The sequence below is a fragment of the Nasonia vitripennis genome, chromosome 4 (genome assembly GCF_009193385.2).
Source record: "Nasonia vitripennis strain AsymCx chromosome 4, Nvit_psr_1.1, whole genome shotgun sequence".
NCBI classification, from domain to species: Eukaryota; Metazoa; Arthropoda; class Insecta; order Hymenoptera; family Pteromalidae; genus Nasonia; species Nasonia vitripennis.
In genome coordinates, this window is record NC_045760.1 from 27,889,981 (window position 1) to 27,913,318 (window position 23,338).

The 23,338-nt window shown below is 46.7% G+C and overlaps 3 protein-coding genes across 5 annotated transcripts; 2 read left to right on the forward strand and 1 right to left on the reverse strand.

Moving 5' to 3' along the window:
• The first annotated feature begins 6,423 nt into the window (after positions 1-6,423).
• Positions 6,424-18,103, forward strand: LOC100121866 (sonic hedgehog protein). The gene is made up of 3 exons (XM_001605425.5): positions 6,424-7,372; positions 15,465-15,726; positions 15,816-18,103. The coding sequence occupies exons 1-3, from the start codon at positions 7,073-7,075 to the stop codon at positions 16,544-16,546; spliced, it is 1,293 nt and encodes a 430-aa protein (XP_001605475.3). The 5' UTR covers positions 6,424-7,072; the 3' UTR covers positions 16,547-18,103.
• Positions 18,104-19,292: 1,189 nt separating this feature from the next.
• LOC103316705 lies at positions 19,293-20,468 on the forward strand. Of its 2 annotated transcripts, none has more exons than XM_016988348.3 (3): positions 19,293-19,692; positions 19,778-19,968; positions 20,048-20,468. In XM_016988348.3, the coding sequence occupies exons 2-3, from the start codon at positions 19,782-19,784 to the stop codon at positions 20,152-20,154; spliced, it is 294 nt and encodes a 97-aa protein (XP_016843837.1). In that variant the 5' UTR covers positions 19,293-19,692; positions 19,778-19,781; the 3' UTR covers positions 20,155-20,468. The 2 variants fall into 2 exon arrangements, with proteins under 2 accessions (XP_016843837.1, XP_008210033.1); XM_008211811.4 differs by having other exon boundaries at positions 19,565-19,692; positions 19,763-19,968; positions 20,048-20,299.
• Positions 20,469-21,146: 678 nt separating this feature from the next.
• Positions 21,147-23,312, reverse strand: LOC100679708 (putative ankyrin repeat protein RF_0381). 2 transcript variants are annotated; one of them, XM_003427209.4, is made up of 2 exons: positions 23,165-23,312; positions 21,147-23,080 (listed from the first exon to the last, which is right to left on the reverse strand). In XM_003427209.4, exon 2 carries the CDS (start codon positions 23,075-23,077, stop codon positions 21,290-21,292), a length of 1,788 nt encoding a protein of 595 aa, XP_003427257.1. In that variant the 5' UTR covers positions 23,078-23,080; positions 23,165-23,312; the 3' UTR covers positions 21,147-21,289. The 2 variants fall into 2 exon arrangements, with proteins under 2 accessions (XP_003427257.1, XP_008210032.1); XM_008211810.3 differs by having other exon boundaries at positions 23,151-23,307.
• Positions 23,313-23,338: the final 26 nt, after the last annotated feature.

Consider the following 23,338-nt stretch of genomic DNA (forward strand, 5'->3'; position numbering starts at 1 on the left):
TTTGTTCTCTCTTCTTCGACACTTTTTTTATCATCCTCGAGCTTTAGCCTTCTCATTTTCTTACACTTTTGGCGCCCTTTTTATTTCGCAGCGCTCGTTTAAATTCTTATCAAAGCTGCTTATCGCAATGGGTTATGTAGAATCTTTTTTTTTTTCACTTTCTAGGGGTCCTAGATGCCCCGCTTTTACCGACCGAGCGAATCTGTCGAAAGGCGAGACTTTGTTATTGAGAGTACTGGACGATTTTTCGCCAACTTGGACAGGGTGACCCGATCTTCGACTTGGCTCCGAACTCCACTTTGGATCGACAGACTCGCTCGGTAAAACAGCGGGCGCTCGCGCCACAACGGCAACTACCTCCCAGCGCACTGTGGTTTTCGAATCCTCTTAAAAGGGAACTGCAGCCGCTACCACCACCACGGTTCGCCACATTGAACTTTCGCATCACAGGCGCAGGTATACTCAGACACACACTGGCGATACTCGTTTTAGTCGCGTTCGCGCGCCGCGCGGCAGCCTTACGTTCTTGTTCACATCGCAACGTCGTTTTCACATTATCCGCCTCTCTCCCTTTGGTGTATTTTCGTCTCTCCTCTCACTGCAGCGGCGGCCGCAGCAACAGCAGTCGAGGCGGCGCTTTTTGCACTCGCTCGATCCTTTCGCACGTGCTCGCAGTGCTAACTTACGATCCTCTCTCCCACTTGTTCCCTCTCTTTCTCTCTCCAGAGAGTTTTTCATCCCCTGTTATACACACATACAGCACGACTTTCGTGTTCGATATAATATCACAATACATTACAATGCACACACTTTTATGCTCTAATACTATCCCCTTTATTTATCTCCCCCGGCTTTATCGCTCCATCTCTCTCTCTCGCTCGCGGGCTCTTCTCGTAGCTTTTATATTCATATCTCGCTCGCTTCTCGATTCTTCTCAGCGGCAGCCGGCCGCGGCGACTCTCTCTCTCTCTCTCTCTCTCGTCGGCTTAACAAGAATCTTTATTGTTTTCTCTTTTTGCTCTCTCGAGAGCCTTCTCTCTCTCTCTCTCTCTCCGTATAGTTTGATTTGGCCGGTCTCTCCGCGCGAAGCGTGAAATTCGCAGACGCAATAATTCGGCTCGTGTGCGCTGCAGCAATATAACCCATACGGCTATTAGGAGTGTGTTTCTCTATTGCAGTTTGCGACTCGTCTCAGTGGCGGCGTTTTAAAAAAGGCTAGTTGGCGGTAACAGAAGAAAGAGCAGAAGCAGCAGGAGAGAGGAGGGTTCAAAGAGCCGCCCGCGTGTCGTGGTTAAAGAGGGCCACGTACACGCAACTTTCGGCGCTATATAACGCCTCTCTCTCTCTCTCTCTCTCTCTCTCTCTCTCTCTCTCTCTCTCTCTCTGAGAGAGAGAAGAAGTCAAAGAGCGGACCGCCGTAAAACGTATATACGAGGCTCTTTCTTCGTCTTCTTCTTCTTCTTCTTCGTTCTTCCTCTGCGCGCAGGTTAGCTCGAGAAGAGGAGCGCGCGAGCGCAGGCAAATTTATTTTATATTTCTCTACCTTTTCTAGACCTTTCACAATATTTGGCCGGTGAGTTTGGCGTGTCCCGGCCGCCGCCGCAACGCTTTTACATCGACGAGCCGTATAGTCGGCCTTTGAGCCTTACGTGATGGATGGTCTTCTCTCTCCGCCGCCGCCGCCGCCGCGTTCCTCTCTTTCTCTCTCTCTCTCTCTCTGTCGGCCTTCTCTCACGCGCGCATAGGCTTCTCTCTCTCTCTCTCTCCTTCTCCTGCTGCTGCTGCTGTTCTTGGCTCCTTAGCATCGCGAGAGAGCTGCCGTTGCTGCCGCTGCTGCTACTCGCTTGCGATGTCATTTAAGAGACTGGAAAAATTCTGGTCCAGCCATCCTCTCTCTCTCTCTCTCTCTCTCTCTCTTTCTCTCTCCTCTCGTCCGGACGAACCTCCGCATTCCTCGGCCGCGTCGACGCCTTCACCCCGCGTGTGCCTCTCTCTGCATCAGACTCTCTCAACATTATATACATACATATATAATATATACACACACGCACGCGAGCGCGCGCGCGCGCGCGGCTCTTGGTCGTCGCGAGAGCATATACATAAATTTCGCCGCGGAGCCTTACCTGGGCCATCACCTCTCTCGTACACATATACACACTTTTTCCCATGTCCCGCTGCTTTGAGAGATACTCCTCAGCGCGCGATTAATATTGTCCGAGAGCTGAGCGCGCGCGCGCGCGCGCGGCCCCCTGTGTGCGAGTCTGAGAGGATGAGTGTTCAGCATTCTTTTTACGGGCCCGGATATACGATTGATCGTGTATGCTTCATTAGTGGCTGTTAGCCGTGTGAAAAGGACGTTTAGGCTCGAACCTGTTGCCACTTGTGCCGCTGCTGCCGTTGCTGCACTCTCTCTCTCTCTCTCTCTCTCTCTCTCTCTCTCTCTGATATTTACCGACTGTGTGCACTACGAAACTCGAAATTTTTCTATAACAATATGATATTTCATCGCGAGAATAATCGCTGATCGCATATGGCTGCGTGTGTGTATCACCCCCCTATTGGCCTTGGAGCTATATATAGGTATACACAGCTTTTACAGCGTGCTGTGTCCTGTCCTTTTCTCACTTTTTCACCTGGACTGTGCGGACGCGGCGCGTACGTGTGTGCTCTTGTTTGTCTTCTCTTCTCTCCTCTCTTTCTCTCTCTCTCTCTCTCTCTCTTCGGCGTTTAAATTACGCGGCCAATGATAAATATTGACCCCGACCATTACGTGTACCTAAAGGCCATTTTTCCCTCGACGGCCAGCGGCAGCAGCAGCATCAGCGCCCCACGATGTTTCCGGCCAGGACGCCGAGGTTTTATAACTTTTCGAGCCTCCATAGTGTATATACCTGCTTGCGGTATTTGACACCTATTGTACGGGCTTTTGTCCAATAATATCTGTTTGGGCTCATCTCTTCTCCTCGTATATATGTATACCTCTGTGTATACCGCGGCGGCGTGTTTCTTTTTATTATTTTATAGCCGAGACCGCAGAGGGCTCTAGATCTTGATGGTAAAAAATTTTCTTTTTTATTGTTGGGCTATTTGTTATAATAATCGCTGTTGGTTCAGGTATACGTATATAAAAGGGATGCTGTATAACCGCGACGAATATAATTGTTTGTTGCATTATCTGCGCGGGCGGATCTCGGATCGTTATTTATTTACTGCACAGTCAGGCGATCGAAATTATCGTTATATATAGGTGCGTATAAATCAATCAATTTTGATTATCGGCGTATTTCAATTCGGTGTCGCGCGACAGGACGTGTTATTTTGATGACAATTTTTTTATGCGTTTATTGGGATATGTTCCGATCAATCGCTGCTAAGCCGTGTATATGTACACGAGTATCAGATACGAGAATCAATTTGTTAGAAATGAAGCGCGTAATTCGAAAATACGGCGATAAGATTAATTGCAATTTGAGATCGAGCTGTTACGTTGTTTAATAATAACTTGAGACCTTGATACTGTCTTGATCTGTGTATGAGGAAAAAATTTTAAAAAATAATGTAAAATTAGCAGTATAATTAATACGTGTGGATTTCGCAGGCATGTTCGACAAGCGAAATAGAAAGAAAATGTTCGCATCCTTCAATTGAACATCTGTCGAACACGAGAAAAATTCTTGCCAGGTATGACTCAAAGACATGTAACATCGATTAGATCGTGTATCCGTATATTCCATTGTTAAATGTCCTCGTCCGTCAAGTATCGATTGCTGAACGTCAGCAGACCGTATCTTCGCGATCAGTTCTCAGATGTAGGAGAAAATTAAAAAAACAAACGAGCTTTGTTATTGCACTGTTGTGTGACTCATGCAGAAGCCAAGTTATGTCAATGAACTAAGGAAATCTAATGCGAAAAATCCAACTATCTATTGACTGTATCTAATCGTTTTGTAAACTTTGAGCGATTTTATCTTGGAATATCGAGGCAACTAAAGACACGTAAGTATTTTTTGTTTAGCACGAATTTTATTCTGCAATAAAAATTCACGCGATGATTCGTTCGATGATAAATTTACATTATAGTCAAGAAAAGATGCCTGGAATCTCCAATCGAGATATCCGAGCCGATGCACATTTTGCTTCCGCAAAAAAAAAATCGGTGTTAAAATTCCTGAATGCCACGCACGATAAGAACTGGGATCTACTGCTAGTTACTCCACTTATCGGTTCTGGGTTTCCCGAAAAATTCGAGTGGACGATTCGAGATTGAACGATTTATATCTCGAGATTAATTTCTCGTTAGGGAAGTGCAAATGCATTTATACTCCCTGCAGTAATTACGCAATAAAAGTTAATTTAAAAAAGCCTAATGCATCAGCATATCTTTTCAAATATAATCGTCTAAGCAACGTCTCGTAAATTAAAAAAGATTCAAGAAACGATAATATATTCAGACGAAATACTCTATTTAATTAGTTAGGAATCATCGCGATGTCAGATCATAAATTTCATATACCTGCAGGTATATACCGGAAACAAATTACAAATAATCTCTCGAAAGCACGTATCATAAAAATTGCATCACGTACAGTCGTGCTTGATTGATAATGACGTGCTGATTCTCGCTCTCCGATTATCGCTGTATAGAGATAAGCCTTCCGCACTTTGCGGTGGTCATCGTCGTCGTCATATACTGTTCCCGTAAAAGCGATCCTCTACTGCGAAATCGATGAAAAGTCCCCTTTTGCAGATGTAAGCGATCTTTTAGCTGTTATTATTTATTCGGAGATATATTACAAATTTTTACGTATTTTTGCAATAAGACCAAATTCTTGTAAGAACAGGAAAATTATTTTCAAACGCAATTCTCGCATATCTTGAATTTCACGGAAGCTTCATCACTCCGTGCGTAGAAAGATTTCTGAAAACTACTTCTATGCGCAGAGCTAATTTTTCTTGTACACTTTTGCCTTCTAAATTTCTGCAAAATTCTATTTTTCTCGATCTCAATCTCTTAGCGAAGCTTCAAATAAAAAACAATAGATAATGTTTATCCGAAACGAGCTTAATCCCACCGACTAATTACATAAACCTTATTGACTCACTGCAATATCGAATCGATTATTAATTAAATTACAATCTCTCATATACGTCTCAAAATTCATAATATCCGTCGCTTGTACAAGATAAAACCTTTTCGAAAATAACACGTACAATAAACAATCGATAATCGCGCGATCTTATCCCTCGGCGCGTAATAAACCACCCAATAATTTCAGCCGCGTATAAGGACACGCAGATACATTACGCCCTCTTAACTCCGGCTTACATATATTCAGATGCTCATTGCGAATTACATACCTCGAGCGGCTCTCGCGATATTATAAACGTTACATTACTCGCCTCTCAAGGGGGCATTTTTCAACCCCGCTGAGTAATTCAAAGTGATTTTTCCCGACTGCACCCACACCTCGCGCATATATATATATATATATATATATATAATAAAACTCGCGGAAACGAGGAGAAAGCCCTCGTGCGCGCGCTGCGTATAATGTATAATCGCGCGACGTTGATTCATCGCCGGGAGAGAGAGAGAGAGAGAGAGAAGCCGGCGCGCAAAAAGAGAGAAAAGAGCGAGTATAATACGTCAGAGAGCGAGAGACGTAGGTGTCGAGACTCATCGACGCCGCGCGCGTGTACTGCAGCCTGAAAACTGCTTCCTCATGAGCGCACGCGCCTCCTTATCTCTGTCGAGCCCTCCTTGTTACATATAGCCTATATTGAAAAAGAATATGTGTATCAAGGTGACGTGGTGGAGATTCTTGTCTCTAGGGGAATAACCCACTGCAGGGATTTTTATATATATATACATACATACAACCGATTCATTCGACATATGTGCCGCCTATGAATACAGGCCCTATATATGCGTGTGTGCATTCAACAGTTGTCCCACTGGTTGCGTCAGGGATCCGTATGCGCAAACAGACACTATATATAAGCGCTAGCTGCACTTTTATCTCTCCGAACGAGCGGGTGTAAACAGGAATACACGTCCATTCACGATCGGGCAGAGCGGAGCAGTCGCTTTCACCGTAACAATGCGCCTAAGGCGGCGCTTTACATTTCGATTTTTCCGCACCGGAACGAATTGACCGGCCGTTTTTCGAAAACTACCTACTCAAGGCCGGATATTTGACGTTATACAGGATCGGGATTCTCCTCGTAGAACAATTCGACTCTTCCCCGCTTATAATTGGCGCTATCGGTGCAAGCTTATCAGCCGGCGGCAGGAAAAATCGAGAGGGGGAGGCTTTAACAGGGCTCGCTCGCGATGGCGAGGAACCAGTGCTGTCCGGCTGTCCCTGGCGAACGGATCTCGGCCGCGCGCGCGCGCTCGTGCGTGTATGCGTATAGGTAAGACACCTGGTGCTGCGCGAGACGAGCGCGAGAGAAACGTGTAAAATCGGCTGCCGCGGTAGAGGGGGAGAAAAGAGAAGCTTCGGTCCCCTCCTCTCGGAGCTGCACCTGTGCTTCTCCTGGCTCCGCCCAGCGACCAATCCCGACTCGTCCACCCCCGTCGAGGTTGGAGACTCGCGGTGGGGATAGAGGCAACCCGCGCGAAAGCCCATCTTTGCATTTTCCCACCTCCGGAAAAGCTTTCGCGCACCTCCCCCTCCCCCAAAGCTCAGTGAGAGAGAGAGAGAGAGAGAGAGAGAGAGAGTCTGGGGGTCGAGGGAGCACTCGCGTGGCCGACGACCTTGTCTCAGTCTTAGCTTCGTCGCCGGCGCATCGATATACCGTATAAGAGCGCGAGAGTGCGCGCGAGAGTTAATCTACAGAGCGCTGCGGACTGTAAGTCGAGGTGGTACACGAGAGGCAGCGAAGCATAAGGAAGTAGTACTAGCAGTGCTATGCTGCAGCAGTGTCGGTCATGCTCGGCCGGTGTAGCCCAGGTTTTTGTGCCCAAAGCGTTTGGTGATAAAAGTGTCAAGTTATTGTTGTTGTTGTTGCTCGTCGTGTCAATCGGTGCGGAGGGGTGGACGCCGGAGAGCAGTGCCTCAAGGGAATCATGCTGATAGTCCAGCCGATGCTCGGGGCGCTGCTTTTACTCGGCGCGTTCGCGAGCTCGGTACTCGCCTGCGGACCAGGTCGCGGTGGCGGCCGTCGGCCGATTCTCCGCAAGCTCACGCCCCTCGTGTTCAAGCAGCACGTGCCGAACGTCAGCGAGAACACACTGCCTGCTAGTGGACTGGGCGAGGGTAGGGTATCGAGGAACGACAAGAGGTTCCGAGATCTCGTGCCCAACTACAACGTTGACATAATCTTCAAGGACGAGGAGGGAACCGGCGCCGATCGGCTCATGACTCAGGTTTGTGCCTCTGTCATTTTCTATCTTATCTCTTAGACTTTTATCGGCTGTGTAGCGCCGGCCCGTCGGCGAGATAAGCCGCGGGGCCGATTTTTCGGTAGAGATCGGTAGCGGAAAATACAAACCAAAACACACATCGAAGCTTCGGCGCGAGTATATCTCCCGAGAATCGGCGTACACAGCGAGATAGCTTATCCGAGCCGCGCGCGGAGCAAACATAGACAAGCGACTTTTCTACTCGAACAAAAGCTCGCTCTCGCGGCTCTTGTTTCTCGCAGTTTCCGCTCGCTGCGCGGAGAAAAAGCGACGAAAAAAAGCTAACTTATTGTGGCTAGGTTTACGGCGGCCATAACCGCTGTTTGCTCTCCGCGTTAAAGCTCTCATCCAATTACGGCGAATATACGGTTATAACGACGCCTATAGCTGCTGATCCCGTCGATCTCGAGAAACGTCGCGAAACGTATATCGAGCTGCAACAGGTGCGGAAACACGATAGTGTGCTAATGCATAGATTAAGGAGAAAGCTGAGCGAAGCGTCTGCTGCGATATTTTTAACGCGGCTATCTCGAGTAATCGATATATTTATACAGCAGTGCGATATAGCTACTGAATCGGCGTAATTGCTCGTTATCAGTGTGCTGAAACGGAGCTGCTGCGTAACACGTGCATCAGGTGCGAATTGCTCCTGTACGAGTCTGTACAGGCCGAAGAGTTATAGATAGCGCGTAATCAAAGTTTTACTGCCGCGGATTTACGACTGTATACACACAGAGAGAGAGAGAGAGAGAGAGTCTATAAAATGATTGAATGGACTCGTCTTTCTCTCGATCGTAAATTCGATCGAGTAGCGCTTGCGACTCCGGGGAATTTTCAATAAAGTCATCGGACACGGGGCTTTGTTGAGTCTTGCGTGGAGAGAACTGGCAAAACAGCGCCGGGCAACTCGACTCGCGGAGTTATCGTTCCGTGAGAAAAAGCTTGTAATAACGAAGCAGTCGGCCGATCCGCCATGATGCAGCGTACGCGCGGGGTCAGCCCGGGGTCAGACGAGGCTTTCTCTTCCCCCTCCAGCAGTGCTGTATCATAACGTATGGAAAATTCGATTATTAATACACATCCATATCTGGAAGCCCGTGAGCGACACGGATCCGTCCCGGGTAAAGCGATCTCTCGTGGAGACCACTTCCTTCCGCGCGACGTCGCTCCGAGGATCCGATGACCGGTACGCGCGCGCGCGCGACGTGGGAAAGGATCGCGCGATGATACCAGTGTGTGCCCAGGTACACTCGCACACATCGCTTCGGGGCCCTGTATCGTATTCCGCGAGCGGAGATTCCTCTATGCTTCGCTCGTCCTTTTCTTCTTCTTCTTCTTCTTTTTCTTTTTTTAATCCTGTGCCTCTTCGTCGACGCCGTCGCCATGTGTTCTCTTTTTTGCCCCGGCGATGGTACACTCCCTTTCTCAGCCGCCGCCGGCGCAGGACTCAGATGGACGGCTGATAGCGCGGCGATCGTCTTCTATTCGGCCGATTTTTTTCGATCTAATTAGCGCCAGCGCGCGGAGCTTCTCACTTCTGGGCGTGTGTGTATTGCGCTCGATGTTATTGGAAGGGTTGACGCGCTGGGCGTGTGTATCGGTATGGAAATCGTCTTTACTTTGTACGATAGCATAAATTAAGCGTATACACGAATTATACATTCCCCGGCGGTTTTGGCTTCCGGGATCGCTTAAATCAATCGCTCATCCTCGACGTCCATTAGCGCGCGTATCTATATCCCGTTAGCGTAATCCGCGTATTATACACGCGTTTGAAATTCGCGCGCGGTACAGGAGAGAGCGTTAAAACGCAGGAGGCCCAAAACGCATCGTGTATATCCCCCGCTGGGTCTGTTTTCTCTCTCGGTCCTCTCGGTACGAACACGCGTCGTCGTCGGTCCCAAGCGGCGGCGGTTGAGGAACAGGGTCTTTAGGGAAATTTATGGCCCGAAAAATAGCAGCAGCGGCTCGTGTGAAAAGTTGTTTCTCTCAGTGTGTGCCGGATTTTTATTGTGTGATTCACGCGGCGCATTCTTCAAGCATCGTACTTAGCGGGATATTAGTGTATAAACAGCTCTCGTCGTGAATAATCGAAAAATCCGTGCGAGGTGAAAGCCTGCCTTATACCGATCTCGTTAATTTCCTCTCTCTCTCTCTCTCTCTTTGGACGTAAAGTGTCGAGTAACAGACTCTCTTTCTCTCGATCCACACTTTTTTCGTATCCCTACGGGCGCAGGTGCGGCTAATTAACAGGGCGGCGTTAGCCAATACCGATCTCCCGAGCATCTGCGAGGCGGTAACACCTGATCGCGCCGCAGCTCCTAAGCTTCTCTCTTTCGGTGTGGATCTACACGGGTATTAGCCCGCTGCTATTCGTTCGGGGAACCGATCGCTCACGCCGTGTGTTTTGACGTGCGGCCGATCTCCGGATCCGATACCGATCTCTCTTCGGAGTATAAGGCCTATTAGCCGCGAGCGCGTTAAAAGTTTATTGAATATCCGAGGATAATCGCGGCATTGTCTCTCTCGCTCCGGGAATTATAAGCAAAAAAAGTCGCTCGACCAGCGCGCGCGAGAGAGATCGTTTTAACGAGAATTCCGCGAGGTGAAAAACACGAGCGCGCGTAATTCGAAAAGTACACAGCGCGAGACGCGTGTGTGCAATACCGAATGGCTCTATTCGCAGAGCGACACGAGCTATTCCGACTAATTAATTTAACTTTTTGCGCTCGCGACCGATACCTCGAAGAGAGATCGGTATATACAAGGAGCCCCCTTTTTCCGCGGAATCGAGCGAACCGCGAGCAATTACGCTTCCGCGAATCGGTATAAAAGCGCTTCTGCAGTTCTTTTTTCTCCTTTCAAAACATCGAGAGTAAAAATGACGTACACACACGCGCGAGATTTTTGTGCGCTACGCGGCGGCGATAATCTCGATTACAGTCAATCCGGCCGCCGTTAAGTGACTTTTGCTGTTTCGTTTCTCGCTCCATTTCTTTTTTTTCGCTTTTGCACGCTCGAGCTTATTTTGCCTCTCTCGGGGCGCTTTGTTTTCTTTTATGCGCGAGCTCGCGCGCATATACGTGAACGTTTGATAGGTATTATTCGGCCGTGATTGATGAGTAAGCGCGCCTGGGATAAATCGAATGATAAATATCGTAAACTCGTTACGCGCGAGATTAATCAAGTTTTTCGAATTTTCACGGCGGCAGAGACTAAAGCCTCGTGTGTAAGTCTACACACACACACACACACACACATACACAAGTCTGCCTTTCTCCCGGGGTAAATACAGGCCCCCGGGGAGTACACAGCGGATCCATAGAAGAGCCGCTTTAGGCGTTAACGAGACGCGCAAACGTCCGAGAAAGGCTTTGAATTTTTTCACGCCCGCGTTGTCCGTTTATACGCACAAAAGATGCGAGAGCTACCGCTCGGAGTATAAGATGAGACAATGTAGCGATGTTTCATACACACGATCAGTGGGACGTCGATCGCAAACTGTAGCCGGATGAGGCGCCTCGAGAGTAGTCCTTGTCACGCGGCGTAGCTCAAAGCATTCCTCGCTGCAAACAGCCAAGGGAGAACAGTAGGGACCACCCTGTGGCAGCTGTCGTCGCTTTTAAAGAAGCCTCCGGACACTTTCCCATTTTCGCAGTAGTCGCGCGCTGCGGTCGATCTACGGAAGGTCGAGAAGTCGGGCCGCTTCCGTCGCAAAGCGGCTCTGTTTGTGCCCCCGGACTCCCTACCGAGAGCGCAGTGTTTGCGCAACGATTTTTTTTCAAACTACAGCCGACGAACCCTTTATTTGACGAGAGCTGCATAATTCAGTGCCGTGAGCGCAAACTGTACCGATACATACGACGATCGACGAAAAATTCCACACACACACACGCGTGTCCGTGTAGAAGGGTCCAAAGCCGTAAATCAGAGCCTTTGCACGTTTTTTTTTTTCTTCTTCGGGAAAACACTCGGAGCTAGAGCCGACAGAAAAGACAAAAGGCCCACGACGGGTAGTAGCTGCCCCGGCAGTATATTTCAGACAGTGAGTTTCCCCCGCCGGGAGCTAATGCGGCTTGTCCTCCGAAAGTCGACATAATAGCTGCGCAGCCGTAGAGAGCGCGTCTAATCGAGTTGCGCACAAATATTTTCAAACTCCGACTTTGCAGCTATTCAGTCGATTGATTTACAAGCGGAGCTGCGCGCTTTTCCGAAAAAAAAAAAAAATGTAATAACGCCGGCTCGTAAAATAGTTAACAGGCTTTTCCGGCCCTGTCAAATATTTGGATATTGGGTTTCTCGAGCTGGATGACTGGTAGCTTTTTCACTCGGTTCTCGAAGCGGACTTTCTCGGCAGCTCGTTCGGAAAACCCTTTACGCGTATTGTACTCATGACTCGCGAATGTATTTTTAGCGTCGCTCGTATATACGTGAGCGAAAGGCACAACACTTTGCGCGCAAGCTCTGCAATTAAGTCGTAAATCGAGCAATCAGCCGATTTAATAAACAAACATCGAAAATCGCTCTCGCTTATAACGAGGCTAATTAACATGCAGCTCGTCGTCGCGTCTGCATATATACGTACAACTTAATGACGCTTCGCGTATATATCTATATATACGCGTACACGGATCGATGAATAGCAAACAGCTCGTGACTAATAGTTACACGCGTGTAGGTACATATACTTTGGAAATAATTCGCTCGCGATTAATTAAACCCGCGGCAATTACGCGATAGCCGATCCTCGTGTAATTTGTTAGGAGTGCTTTTGAACGTGGCGGGAAAATTCGAATATTTGAATTGTAGAATAAAAAATATTACAGAGGTTGGAGCGAGTAGCCGTGTTTTGGCCGGCGGGGCTCGTGTTAAGGGGATTTACATTCATTTCGATCCTAATAACCCGATCCTTGATCTCCTCGGCGCGATTTGGAAGACGATACCCCACTGAGCGCGAGCGGCGGCTATCCTTTTCTTATCCGGCCGTTCCATCTCTCTCTCTCTCTCTCTCTCTCTCTCTCTCTCCTGCTGCACTTGCTCCGATCGGATCTCCTTCCAGACGCTGTCTATATAGTGTATGCGTATAATGGAAAAACGCTATGCCGGTGCAGCAGCGGCTGTTATTAACGTCGATTATCCAGAGACGGAAAAGCCTCTCGAGTGTACATTCTTTTCGTAGATGAGAAATTGAGCATAAATCAAGCGATAAAGATAAAGAGCCGAGATCTCGTTAAATTAATCGCGAGAAAAGTTTCGCAAAAAGTCTCCTCGCCGGATTAGCATAACCGCATCCGTCAGTGTATACACACTGCGGGGCGATTTTTTTTTTTCCAACCGACCGAGCAGCAGCAGCAGCAGCAGCAGCAGCGACGAAGAAGAAGCAAAAATTGACACACAATATCCGGCGCTCGCTGTAATGTTATATCGCGGAATGTCGCGACCCGATACATTCTTCCCTCGGAATATCGACACGCGATCGTCGTATATTATAATCCCAGATTATTCCCACAATACGCGCGTGTGTGTCGTTCGCGGGCCGTCGACTCCGATCAGCGCCGATTATCCCGAGGTTCGTGATCGCGTTATAATCGTTATAATAAATAAATCTGTGAAGAGACTTTCGGATCACGGATGCAGCGGCTATGTATAATAAGGATGTAACCCGAGCCGTCGCCGGACGTATCGGCCCGTCTCTCTCCGACTATATATATATATATATATATACACACACATATGTATATACCTGAAGCTAGGCTTTTTTCGCGCTGCAGAGCACAAAGACGTGTGATGCGGCTCTCGAGAGGAAGCTATGCTATGCGCGCGAGCTGAGAGCTCCGCAAACACAGACTCGCGACGACGTTATTTCTTCTGCCCCGTCATCTCTCTCACTGACCATTAACTCGGATTTCACCTGCGCAGTGCAGCCCTTTTTTTCCCCGAAGCGCCTCTATATGCTAATGCAGCTCGTCTCTCCTGCGTATGCGTGTGTATAGAGGGAAAGCCGCATACGCGTGTGTGTGTACCGCATTCCTAATCGGTTATACACGCGAGGGAATTTGGTGAAAAGTCGCTGTATCGGAGGATGAAGCAATCGGAGGTGCGTATATGTGGAGCGAGATCAGAGAAAGAGTGGGAAGCGACCGGAGGAGGGACTTGGGGAGGAGGCGGAGCCCGGATCGGGATGCTGCTCTCTCCCACTATCTCCGCGGTTCTCTCTTTTCTACCGCGTGTATGATACTGTACGCAACGTAACCCCCTCTCTCTCTCTCTCTCTCTCGTGAATTTTCCTCTATATACGTATCATCGGGAAAATTTCTGAGCTGTACAGGCCGTGCGAGGTACGTTCATTCCATTGAGAGAAAGAAGAGAAGGAGCAGCCGCTGCGGGCAGCTACTACAGCCATTTGTCACGTCCTCTCTCGGCCTTCGTATGGTGCGCTGCCAAAATATTAGTAAATAGAGGTCCCCGCTGAGCTCGGCTCCCGCTGGTGGAGACGAGGTTCCCCATCGGGTAGCTGCTGCTGCTGTTGCAGCCATCTCACGTAGCATTATTCTCTCGAGCTCTCTCGCCTTTCTCCGGCTCGCTTTTCACTCTCTTTCGGCTTCTTTATTCCGACGTAAGTGGCTCGCTCGCTCTCGCGATTTTTCCGAATAATAATCCACAGTCGTGCAGTTAAAAAGCCAACCGCGACAAGGATTTACGCGCCTATACTATAAAGCCACGCACATCCCTCTGAAAGAAAGTCGGACACAATGAAAAAGCTACGCCCGAAAATCTTCCGGCCGATCGGACGTCAATTACTTACGGCCAAGCCGGAGGAGACAAATTTTCCTCCCATTCATTCGTATAACGCTGTATAAAAAAAAAAAAATAATAAAGAAAGAGCGAGAAGCCCCGAGTCACGCTCGACGGAGTGTACGCGCGCGACAATGCGGTTATACGCAAACGCGTAAACAGGGGAATCCCCGGACTGTGTGTATAAACGTTGTGTCGAACTTAAGCCCGATTATCCCCGGGGGCAATCTAGTTAAAGCTCGCTTTTTCTGCACGACTGCGACGATGCAGTTTTCCTCTTCCCCCCCGAGAGAGAGAGAGAGAGATCCTTTTGAGGAAAGCCGACACACGCCTGCCGAGTCAAGGGCTTTTCCGGCGTGGATCTTTTTAAAACGGCTTTTTCGAAAGAGAGCTCAGGTATAACGTGGCACGCAAATGCCCGGCGTTTGCTTCGTCATGCGGGCAGCGCGCGCGGCCCTCCTGAAAAATCCTTTCTGTAGTGTTATGTGTATCGCCGCAGCAGCTTTTTTTCAGGGGGTGTCATTCGTGTCATTGGCCTTGTTCCGGCAGTGTATGGCTGGCGGTCTCTTTATTCTATATACCGGCTGTCGGGGCCCTCTTTGTGGCTATACGATGTTTTGACTTTCGAAGAAGAAGAAGAAGCGAGCCAAGGGTGTATACACAATGACTGCGTGTGGCAGTGACTTGTGCCTCCCTTTATAATGGGATATATGCGCGCACGGAAAAATCGAGAGCGGCTTTTTACTTTATATATATATAGCTATTGGAATTTTCGTGAAAATTGCCTTTCGCTTAATTTTCCCGTAATGAATATGCTAAACTGTGCCCCGTAGCTGGTACGTACACTGCAGGGCACACCTCCGCGCAGCTAGCGCACAAAAGCCGACCTTTTCTTTTCCCTGTCTCTTCAGAAACGAAGAAGAAGAAGAGTCGAGAGGGACAAATCGTGAAATAAAAGTCACTCGGTTTCCCACACCCCATTTACAAGTATAATAAACACGGCGTTTACGAGGAAAATCGGTATAAACACACACACACACACACACCGCGATCGCGGCTCCGCCTCGATTTTACCTGTAAAGAGAGAAAAAGCCATAGGCGGGGAATTCCCCGCGGGCACCGCGCGCCCAGCTGGAATGTCCAGCGTTTCCGCGTTTCATTTGAATACGAATGAATCGATCGAACATCCTATCCGTCATGTAGACAATGTTGTATACGAGCTGCTGACTAACGGAAAAACGAACTTTTTCTATGTCCACAGAGGTGCAAGGAGAAGCTGAACACGCTGGCGATATCGGTGATGAACCAGTGGCCGGGCGTCAAACTGAGGGTGACGGAAGGATGGGACGAGGAGGGAAAACACGCGACGGACTCGCTGCACTACGAGGGCCGAGCCGTCGACGTGACGACTAGTGACCGCGACAGGGCCAAGTACGGCATGCTCGCGAGACTCGCCGTCGAGGCAGGATTCGACTGGGTCTACTACGAGTCCAGGTCGCACATACACTGTTCCGTCAAGTCAGGTAAGCGAGGCGACGTTTTTCCTAACCTAGAAATCGGTAGCGACAGCTGTTGTTCGAAAATTCTAACCTCGAAATTCGGCACCTTTCAGAATCATCGTCGGCGGGCAAATCCGGCGGTTGCTTCCCCGGAGCGAGTCTGGTGCGAACCTCGGACGGTCTCACGAGGCGACTGGACGAGTTGAGGTTAGGAGATCGGGTAGCAGCGATGGACCATTCGACGGGCGAGATCGTCTACAGCGAGGTCCTGGCGTTCATCGACCGTCAGCCGGAGGAGCGTCGGCAGTTCATACGTCTGAGCACAAAGTCCGGACAAGTGCTCACCCTGACGCCCCAGCACTTGGTGCCGATCGAGGGAAAATCGGCGGTCTTCGCGGCGCGAGTCCAACCGGGCGATCGGTTGCTCGTCAGGCACGTCGTGACGTCCAGCCTGGAGCTGGAGGCCAACAACGAGACGCTGCGCTATGACGAGGTGCTCGAGGCGAAGCTCGTGCTCGAGGAAGGCGTCTACGCGCCCCTAACGGCTCAGGGTACGCTGCTCGTCAACGACGTGGTGGCCAGCTGTTACGCCCTTGTGGACAGCCAGTGGGTCGCCCACTTGTCGTTCCTGCCATACAGGCTCTTCAGGTCGATAGAGTCGAGCCTCGGCAGGTTCGCCGAGATGCTCAGGAGCCTTGGATCCAGCTCGAGTCGAACGACCACGACCACGACGACGGTTCTGAGGGACGTTAACTCGGAACCGAGCGAAGGCGTCATGACCTACGCCTCGTTCCTCTACAGCCTCTCGGACTACGTACTGCCCAAGAGCATGATCTACGACTGACTGCATAGACGCGCACGACGATATGATATGGCGATTATTGTAACACTTTCTAGTATCAGCTCTATATTTTTCTTTTTTTTTTACGTTATATATCTGCACACTGTGCACTTCTATCGAACTCTTCAGGCCAGTGCTCTCTTCTCTCACGTATTCTGATGTATCTTCTTTAACGTTAGGTGTACATTGTAAGGACGCCGATTTAATTGTACGATATTTATTGTAGATTTGTAGGGCAAGTCATATACACACGTATATCGGATGGAACGAACCACTGCTTATGTACTTGATTTTGAGTCTGACTATCTTTAGCCTAGATTTATATAGCGTACTTTGTAATTATACACGAAAAATTTACTGTATTATTTAAAGCTATACATATACTATCCCCTATACTTATAGGCAAACATACGTAAATACTTTGTAAGAATCTGTGCACGTGGCAATCGATTATAGAGCGGACGCAGGTGGTTCCTTCCAAACCGATTTCTCGATAACCATTGCTCGACGAGCCTCATTAGATACATTCTCGTCGGAGTTGAAAATTATTTATTATATCGCCTATTATATTTTATACTCGGAACAAAAATGACACTGGAATTTATAGCTCGTAATCATGCGTTTAGGATTAAGGACGCGAGGCTCGTCGAGCAAAGGTTTCATGTATTATAACTCTTCACTGTTATTTTGTAAGAGCGCGTAGGGGGGTGAAAAAAAAAAGATAGTCGCGCGATTTTTTTCGCTACGTTATTATATAAGTGCGAATGGGGGGGGGGGGGCAACGTATAAGAGTGGTCGATCGAATCGACCCACTGCGCTCGGATTTTTGTAAATATGAATTATATATAGTAGAAAGCGTATCGCGAGCACACGAGGGTTAGTCTAAAAAAGTGAAATATATATATATTTTATATATGTATTTGATATTTATATAAACAGTCGACTTTGATGATGAGCCGGAGACGAAAAAGTTAATGAAAAAAATGTTCATTGTTATATGTATGATTGCCGGTGATCGTTATTATTTTATATACATGTAACTCTCTTCTCTCTATCTCTTTCTATCTTTACATATTTATCTTCTCCATCCCAGTTAAAAATGGCAATCGCGTTGCAGGAAAGTCATCGAGCTTTGAACGATTAGGGCCATCAACAATGTAATTGTAAATTAACTCTCGTCCGGATTTTCTCCGTTTGCGCGTCGTCGTAAACGAGGAGAAAAATCGAAATTCCTTTTGGTCGGATCTATTTTTTTTTTTTTTTTGGCCCAAGTCTAAACCGAAGAGGCGTCTCATTGTGCGCGAATGAGACACTTTAAAACCCGTGACTTTCTTCGCTCTTGAGTTATCATTTAAAGAACGATCGCGCCATCTCGTATGGAACACCACTATAAGATAGGGCAGCTGACACACACGCATACACAAACACACAGCCAATTGGTACTTATAGACGTATGACATTAATTATTTCTTAATAGATAGTATTATTTGTATGTAGAGCAAGAGATTTTATAAATTATGTATATATATATTAGCAACAATTAAATCAATTACACATGAATTATTCTGTCTGTCTGTCTGTTCCTTATCCTTTCGTATAACTTTTAATTTTAGTTTTTATCAGTCAATATAAGTAACGGAATTTTCAAACGCGTTTATCGAACGGAAGCACCTCGCCATCTTACGGTCGAGATCCGTAAGCTAAATTGACCGCTGACCACTGCGGCGTCCTGCAGTTCTGCATTACCGATTTACCGACCAGCAGCAGCGTCCTATCAATAAGCGTTAAAAAAAATTTAATAATTTTCTCTCCTCACTGAACTTTCTCCCGATATTAAACTAGCGTCGAAGCAGGTTCACGGCTGTCGAGAACTTTTCTCCCAAGCATCGGTATCAATTTAGATAATCCGTCCGGTTGCGGCTTCCATCCACGTATACGTGTAAACGATTTACCTTGTAGACATTCTTCCTAGTTAAAGGCCCGAAGATAAAAAGCCCATCAGTCGCGCGAAGAAAAAGGTATACATTAGTCCGGTCAAAATACTAATAGTTCTCGGATAAGAGCTGCCAGAGAGAGAGAAGCTTATCGAGATATCCGTTAGCAGCATCGCAGTATCCCGATTCTTTTATTTCCTCTCGATCCTCTCGTATCCTCTTCTCGCGCCCGGTGTCTTGTCCGTCTAATCGCTTCTCTCATATAGTAGCCCCGCACCTGCGTGTATACCTCTTTTTTCCGCTATATTTGCCCGGCGAACTCGGCGATAAATTAAAATTCGCGCCATTATTTTCGAACGATTTAAAAATAAAAATAAAATAACGCTTCGAACGATCGGACGTAATATAACAAGGGCATTAATAACGAAAAGCAAACCTCCTACACCGTAGGCTGGCGCGCCATTTTGAACGATTTTCTGGCCGAGCGGCGCGCCGACGTGGTAATTGAAAATTTGCCCAGAAGAGCGCGAGTGAGACCATCATTAACAAGCACTCCTTCACCGATATACGATCGGTTACATCGCGCTTATGCCTCGCGCCGGGCCGTAAAACCGCTGTTTTAACGCCCCGACTTTTATGGGGAGGGAGAGCTTTTGTTGCCTATATTTTATATGCCTTACCCTTTTCGGTCCACAAATTTATATTCGTCATCGTCGTTATACTCGCCGCCACGGTGTGTGTATATATAGTAACTAGCTTAAATTTCTAAACCGCGCACGCGCGCATCGATGATTAACAATATACAATTTATGGCAATGTTATGGCTGTTTATTTAATATAATCGTGTAATAAACGTATAAGCTATTTTGTGTAGAATATGCGAAATGAGATTGTGCGTTATTCGCGATATCCTAAAATAAGAGCGATGGGGCTACTTTTAGATTATACCGCGTACGCGCTTCTCGCGTAATCGCCAGGATTTGATCGTTACCCTGAACGTACACAAAGCGCAAATGTGCGGAGCAAATCGTAAGCGAACGGGTGTAGGAGTGAACGCGTATAAAATTAGGTACAAGCGGGTGGGAACATGTCAGTTTGAATGATGCTGTCTGACTGGTGAGGTGGTTCGTTCGACAATGAATTAATGGATAAATTCAACGACGAGAGGAATTGTTATTTGGTGTGAAATACTGTTCGAAAAAGTTCAATTGGAAGGTGAGATGTGTTTAATAATGCGCAAAGTGGCTTCATTTTTATTTAAATAAATGTATACGTTTAATTCAAGCTGATTTGTATGTAGGTCAATGGCTATCGAGGACACGTCGATATTTTTAGTCGTCATCTTAGCGGTCGGTGGTATCTCCATGATGACGACTTTATTGGCTTGTTATATTTGCATATTCCGCGATTTGTGCTGCCGATCTCAGCCGTTCAAATCGACAAAGAACCTTAGGCGGAGAGCGAGAACGAAAAAACGCAGAAAAAAGAAAGGTATGCAATTGTGCGATAAAGTATTAAAATTGTCTTTAAAAAAAATTTTTAAGCATCTTTTGTCTCTTATGTAAATCAGGCGATTGTGCCAATCAACAAAAACCAGGAAGCGCCGATATCGTGACACTCTATGATTTAACCCAACCAGCAGATATTAGTATGCCGACTGAATCGGAAAATCTTTAACTGTCAGTATAAGTATTAGCGGATGGTAATTACGCATTTATCCATTGCTATTTTCAATTTTTTTTTTTTTAATATTTTTCTACGGACTCTTGTGTAAATTAATATTTTTTCTTAATAAATTTATGAAGCTATCTTATACACGCTATACGTATTTTTGTATTCGTTTCGTTATTCACATCGTGCGCCATCTATCGGTCTTATTGGGAGTACTACGATTCGTTTGAACTACTAGTGATGAAATATGAATCGACGCTCGATGATTCGTTCACGTTTACCAATACTCAGTCGATCAGCAGATTATTATCGTTTAACTGATAATATTATAAATAATTTATAAGGAATCGCTAACTTTCAAACACATTATTATTGAGGCTACTTTAAGAAGGAAATGCACTGCGAATCTATATTGAATATGCAACGGAAATAATGATGTTTATTCGCGGCTTAACTATAATAACCACTTTATTCCTAGGACTAAAGTAGCTTTTTATTCCCTCGTATATTTTTTGTCCTACATTTGCGGGAATAGAGTAACTTTATTCTCTCAATCGCGGGAATTTTGAGAAAATTAAAAAAAATTCAATTTTTATTTGTATTGACATAAGTCCCACTTTTCAAGGGAACGAAGTGGCTACACCTTTATGTCGTGAATAATAGTAAATTATGCATCAAGGGACTAAAGTCGCAGTTTATTCCCGCAGGTGGGCTTATCCTTATCGAAAATACTGACGTTATTTTCTGTAAAGAAATTTTTAGTAGTCCTGTTGAAAATAATTACGTCATTTTATGACGTTAAATGACATCATTAGATGACGTCATTATTTTCAACAGGTTGTACTTCTAAATACTTATACTTCAAAATTGATAAAATGGTTGCCTATATATAGGTTCTACCATCCGGATGGTAGTACAGAAAATGGTAGTGCGAATAATCCTGTTCTTACCGAAGATGATAATTTTGAGAGGAAAAATCGCTGAAAACACTTCAAATATTTAGATTTTAGTCTCTCATTTTATTATTATTCATTTATAAATCAATAACGCAGTAGCATATTTATTAATTAAAACGGCACAGTAAAACAGCAAAACAAGTAAAGGCGCTTACAATATAATACAAATGAAAATAACACGTTTTTTAATCAATGTCGTATGGTATAAGATCAATAAGCGAGTCGAAGTCTTCTTCGGTTAAATATTTTAAAACAGTCTCAAAAGTAAAGAAGGTCGGATCAGTGAATTTCAGCAATCCATTCAAAGCAAAAAGGGCTCGCTCGAACTTCAGCTGTCTAGCGCGAGCCACTTCGAATTTTCCCTTCAACCGCCAAGCATAAGCAGGGTAAGCTGATCGATAATTGGCCTCAAACTCCTGGACGAATTTATCGTTTCTAAAGTAACGAGCCACCACTTCCAGCGGCTTCGTCAGAACGGAAAAGTACGTGATGAGCGTACCCCCGATCTTGCTATTCTTCATGGCGGTCAGCTCGGCTTGGCACATCTCGTAGTACTCCTTCGACCTAGGGTTTTCGTTTATCGACTTCAGGTTGTACTCGTCGAACACTTTCTCGTTCGTCCTCGCCTCGACCAGGACCGCGTGCTCGATGATCAAGCATTCTGCATCGTCGATCTCGTCATCGATGGATCTGTTCGAGATGGCTCTATCGAGATCTGTTTCTGTTCGCTCATTCATCTTCTGATTCCGGTTGGCGCCACAGTCGAGCAGCAGTTTTATCGTCTTCTTCCTATCTTCCGCGGCATTAGGTCGATCCAATTTGCATTCCAACGCTTCGTGATGTACTGGCGTAGAGTCACTACTTAACGTATTATTATTTACGATAAGCGCTAACGGCGAGTAATTCGCATACGATTCGTAATCATCGTGCACCAATACGTTGACGTCGGCACCATTGGCGATTAACTGTCGAACGTGTTGTGGTCTAAACCACAGACTTGCGAGATGCAGCGCGGTCAGACCATAAGTGCACTTGGTTATTCCTTTCTCCAGCATCAGGTTCATCACGCTGATATCCTCGTTGTAGGCTGCGAATTTCAAAGCATCGCTTTCATCCATTATGCCCACTCCTCTCAACTTCAGGTCCGCATTGTACTTCTCGATGCAGAGTTTGACTAAGTTGATGTTGCCATACATCAAAATAAAATCGAAGGAAGTTCGCCAAATATCACCGGACAAGTGGAACACATTCGAATCGCGGTCCAAATTGCTTAAGAACACCTCGCTCAAATCACTTCCCGCCTCCAGGAGTTCTCTTATAATAACCTCGAGGCTATTGTCCCAGTTGAGCATCGAGGCCCAGAACAGGGGCGTCTGGCAAGGTCCATTGTAAGGCGCGTGGACACTGGCGCCGATGTTCAACAGTAGCCGAACCATTGACTCGTTACGGCACAAGACGGCGGCGTGCAATGCCGTAGCACCTACCTTGTTCTGGGTGTTGATGTTGGCGCCGGCATCAAAGAGAATTTTCACGAGTTCGAGATCATCTGTATAGACGGCACAATGGATCGGCGAGCAGTTGTACCGACTCTTGGCGTTGACGTCGGCCCCGGCATTCAGCAGCATCTTCACGAGCTTACGATTGTCATCGCCGCTGAGAATCTCATTGCCTAGGGCGAACACCTTGACGAGTCTTTTCTCGTCTCTGGCATCGATGGCAAATTTGTAAGATTTAATGCATGACGAGAAGCGAGCGCATTTACCAAAATCAGTTATCCTCTTGTCCAAACAACCGATGGGAATCCTGTTGGCTATAGCTAATAGTAGAGGTGTGACGTGCTTGTTATTCCTAGCACAAACCTCGACGCCAAATCTAATCAGTTGAGTCGCTATTTCGAATTCCTGGCAACTGATGGCACAGTGCAGGGCTGTGTTGCCGTTCTCATCAGCGATGTCATCTTCGCGCTGGTCCATATTCTGTAATAAGAATACACCGGTATCAATGGAAAAGTTAACAAAATTATAAATAAATGGGCTTGTTATCGACCTGGAATGGTCTACCTTATTCAGGGAAGTGAAATAAAACTCTTTTGGATTGAAGAATAACTATACTTCTTTATAAAGTCTATAGTCGTGACGAACGTTTCGAGACGACTGTCTATACTCGCGATGTATGTACTTGTATCATTTGTTATTCCAAAGTGGGAAATTGCGGACCCCTACGCAACGCGGACC